This window comes from Elephantulus edwardii, unplaced genomic scaffold, assembly GCF_000299155.1.
Source record: "Elephantulus edwardii isolate Elephantulus edwardi_28Jun2011 unplaced genomic scaffold, EleEdw1.0 scaffold00151, whole genome shotgun sequence".
Taxonomy (NCBI): Eukaryota; Metazoa; Chordata; class Mammalia; order Macroscelidea; family Macroscelididae; genus Elephantulus; species Elephantulus edwardii.
In genome coordinates, this window is record NW_006399901.1 from 4,353,515 (window position 1) to 4,356,656 (window position 3,142).

Sequence of the window (3,142 nt, forward strand, 5' to 3'; positions counted from 1 at the left end):
ACTGGACGGCACATAACAACAACAACAACAACGTAGGAGCACTTCTTCCTCAGGCGGCTCCCTGGTCTAGATCTGACCTCCCTTTGTCCCCCTCTGGCTCTGCAGATGGAAGCGCGGTATTCCGAGGCTGCTTTCGTAGACCCGATAACCTCTCTCTGGCCTTGCCTGTGACCGCTGCCATGCTGAACATGTCCGTGGACAAGTGTGTGGACTTCTGTACTGGGAAGGTGAGCTTGGAGGTCCTGGGCACAGAGGCCTGGGAGAGGGGGAAACCTTACCTCAAAGGGATGAGTCATGCTAGAGGACCCAGGATTCTTGGCTGGAGACACAATGGGCAAGTCAGGATGAGGACGCAGCCTGCAGTCTGTGAAGAGGGAGAAGGCAACTGTTTGATGTGGGCCACAGAGGTTACATAGGGTGTGTTGTGATAATGAGAGATTGAGATGCTGTTTGAACTAGATCTAGAAGCAAGAGTAGAAGCACATTTGACGTAAGAGGCAGAAACATTTTCAATTTGAGATAGTTGCCCATCCCTGGAAGCATCCAAGTGCCGGCTAGACTGAAAAGACATCCCTGACTTGTCGGCTGGTCATTGGGTTATATGGGTTTCTTCTCAGCCTGAAAGCCTTGGTCACTGACTATGTTTATCCCACATCCCAGGCCACACTGTGAACCCCTCGAGGGAGGGCTTGTACCTTGGGCATTTTTAGGCCCCATTTCCTCTTACTCCTCAGGTATGCTGGGCACAGAGCTGGCACTCAGTGAAGTTCCACCCTTCAAGATTAGCTAATTGCAGGGCTGTCAAGAGTAGACCCACCTCCTCCTCCAGCACTAGAAGGTGGATGGACCTGTCGCTCCTTCAGCACATGTTTAGTGAGAGCCTATTGTGTGCCAGATCTGTGCTTCAGTCATTGTTATCAAGTCGGAACTGACTCAGAGTTGCTCTCCTATGGGTTCTGAGAGGCTGTAAATGGCATCTTTCTCCCAAGGGACAGTTGGTGAATTCTGTCTGCCGCCGAGGCATGGCCTTGCAGCGAGGAGTGTAGCTCTGTATAGACTGTGGTACCAGTGCTCCCGAGTGCTTCTTGGTGGGGACACAGAGTGCTTACTGGTGGGGACATGGTCTCTGTGCTCAGGGACATTGGCTGGGGGCTGCCTCGGCCCCTCCTGGGAGCTCGGAGCTCATCTGCACCTGGATGCTCCCTTCATGCTCCAGTCACATCTCCTGCTTGGTCATGTCTCTCAGGCTCCTACTCCACCAGGCACCTCTCAGGAAGATGCACGCGATCTTGGAGATTACTGCTTGCGTAGGATCCTGAGTCACACAGCAGGGTTTTCACAGGTCTTAGTGGTGAGGAATTACCCTACCAGTGCAAAGGTACATGGTTCAAATCCACCGGCTGCTCTGTGAAGGATGGGCAGCCTCCTCCTGTGTGATTTGCTGCCTCTGAAAACCCGCTGGAGGGTCAGCAATGGATCCCTTTCAGCTGTACATGACAATAGCGTGAGCTAGAACTTCCATACCATTTCACGACTGAGGAAGCCAAGACGCCGATAGGGGGCGCCACTTGCCCAGGCTCATAGCACAAGCACTCAGCTGAGCTGGCGTTGACACCTGGCCTGTTCCAAACTTAACTTCTCTTAACTTCTGAGCTCCCCGGAGACCCTACCAGAGGCCCTGGGTGATGCAGATACTTTATATACTCTGCTGCTAACCAAAAGGTGGGAGGTTCAAGACACCCCAGCAGAAAAGCACCAGGGGGAAAGGAGCCATTGAATGCCTTATGGGGCCCAGTTCTCTGACTCCGTGGGTCACCTGGAGTCAGAGTTGGCTCACTCGCAACTGTCCTGATGGTACGTGATCCAGGGCACAGGCTGCTTCAAGGCCCCAGGCATTTCTAGGATACATTCCGTACCCCTGAAGGATGTCCCAGAAGGTTGAGGGGCAGAGATCTCATGAGATTGAAATAGATGTTGCCATCATTTCGGGCCAGCATTCTTTGCTGGGCAGAGATTCCCCCCCACCGCCTCTTAGGGGAGAGTTCAGTCCTTCGGGGTCTTGGAGGGGTCTAGAAGTCAGGCAGGGTTCCTCCTTGGATGTGGGATCATGGGTGAACCAGCTTGGCAAAGGGTCACACTGTGCAGAGGTGTGTGGGTACCCTGGAAGGCCACACCCTGAAATGTTCCTCTTTCTGATTTCTCTGATACCTTTGGGGGCTGAAGGGGAGGGGAGAGAGAGGGGAAGAAGGAGAGGGAGAGATTGATTAGAGAGGATACACACCAGCTTTGTGGAGTTGGTTCAACTGGCAACTGGTTTCTAAAGTTGAAGGAAAATAGCAAATCCTACCCCACAGTGGGAGTCCTGGGTTGTCCAGGGAGTGAGTGACCTTCCTCTGTCCCCCTCCACACCCCCAGGAGTACCCGCTGGCGGCCCTGGCGGGCACTGCCTGCCACTGTGGCTTCCCCACCACGCGATTCCCCCTCCATGAGCGGGAGGATGAGCAGCTCTGTGCGCAGAAGTGCAGCGCCGAGGAGTTCGAGAGCTGCGGGACCCCCAGCTACTTCATCGTCTATCAGACGCAGGTGCAAGGTAAGCCCAGCTCCTCCTGGCAGATGCCTCCCTCAGCACCGGCTCTGCCAGGGTCCTCCCCTCCCCAGGCCCTGCTCTGCCAGTTTCTTCCATCAACAAGGAGACTGTCCAAGCCACAGGACAGGACTGGTGAGCTTGGTCAGGCTCTGAGACCCTGCCTGGGGAGAGTGGGAGAGGAAGAAGAGGGAGTTCTGGGTCTGAGGCCTCATCTGTGATCCTCATCACTGAACACCCACCTGGTCGCACTTTCTCTGTCACAGAGGCAGTGAGATGGAGTGGGAAGACGTCCCGCTGAGCGTAAGAGACCTGGATCTCTGGTTGGCACCAAAACAGACCCACAGTATGATCCTGGGCAAGTGACTTCGCATTCTCAGCCTCAGTTTGCCCATCTATAAAGTGGAACCTTGGGCTGTTAGTATCAACAACATGGGAGGGGGAGAAAGAGCTTCCAGATGTAAGGAATCCTAGAACTGGAGGGGACACCAACAGCCTCCTTTCGCTGTCAGAACACTTTCTCTTTATTGTCTTTTTTTTTACATTTTTTAATTTATG

The 3,142-nt window shown here is 54.0% G+C and overlaps 1 protein-coding gene across 1 annotated transcript in view; it reads left to right on the plus strand.

The window, feature by feature from the left end:
- Positions 1 to 3,142, plus strand: part of WSCD2 (WSC domain containing 2) — a 77,368-nt gene that overhangs the window by 38,562 nt on the left and 35,664 nt on the right. Inside the window, exons 4-5 of the mRNA XM_006894821.1 lie at positions 106 to 227; positions 2,416 to 2,590. Coding sequence (XP_006894883.1) covers positions 106 to 227; positions 2,416 to 2,590 — 297 coding nt within the window. The remainder of the gene's footprint in view (positions 1 to 105; positions 228 to 2,415; positions 2,591 to 3,142) is intronic.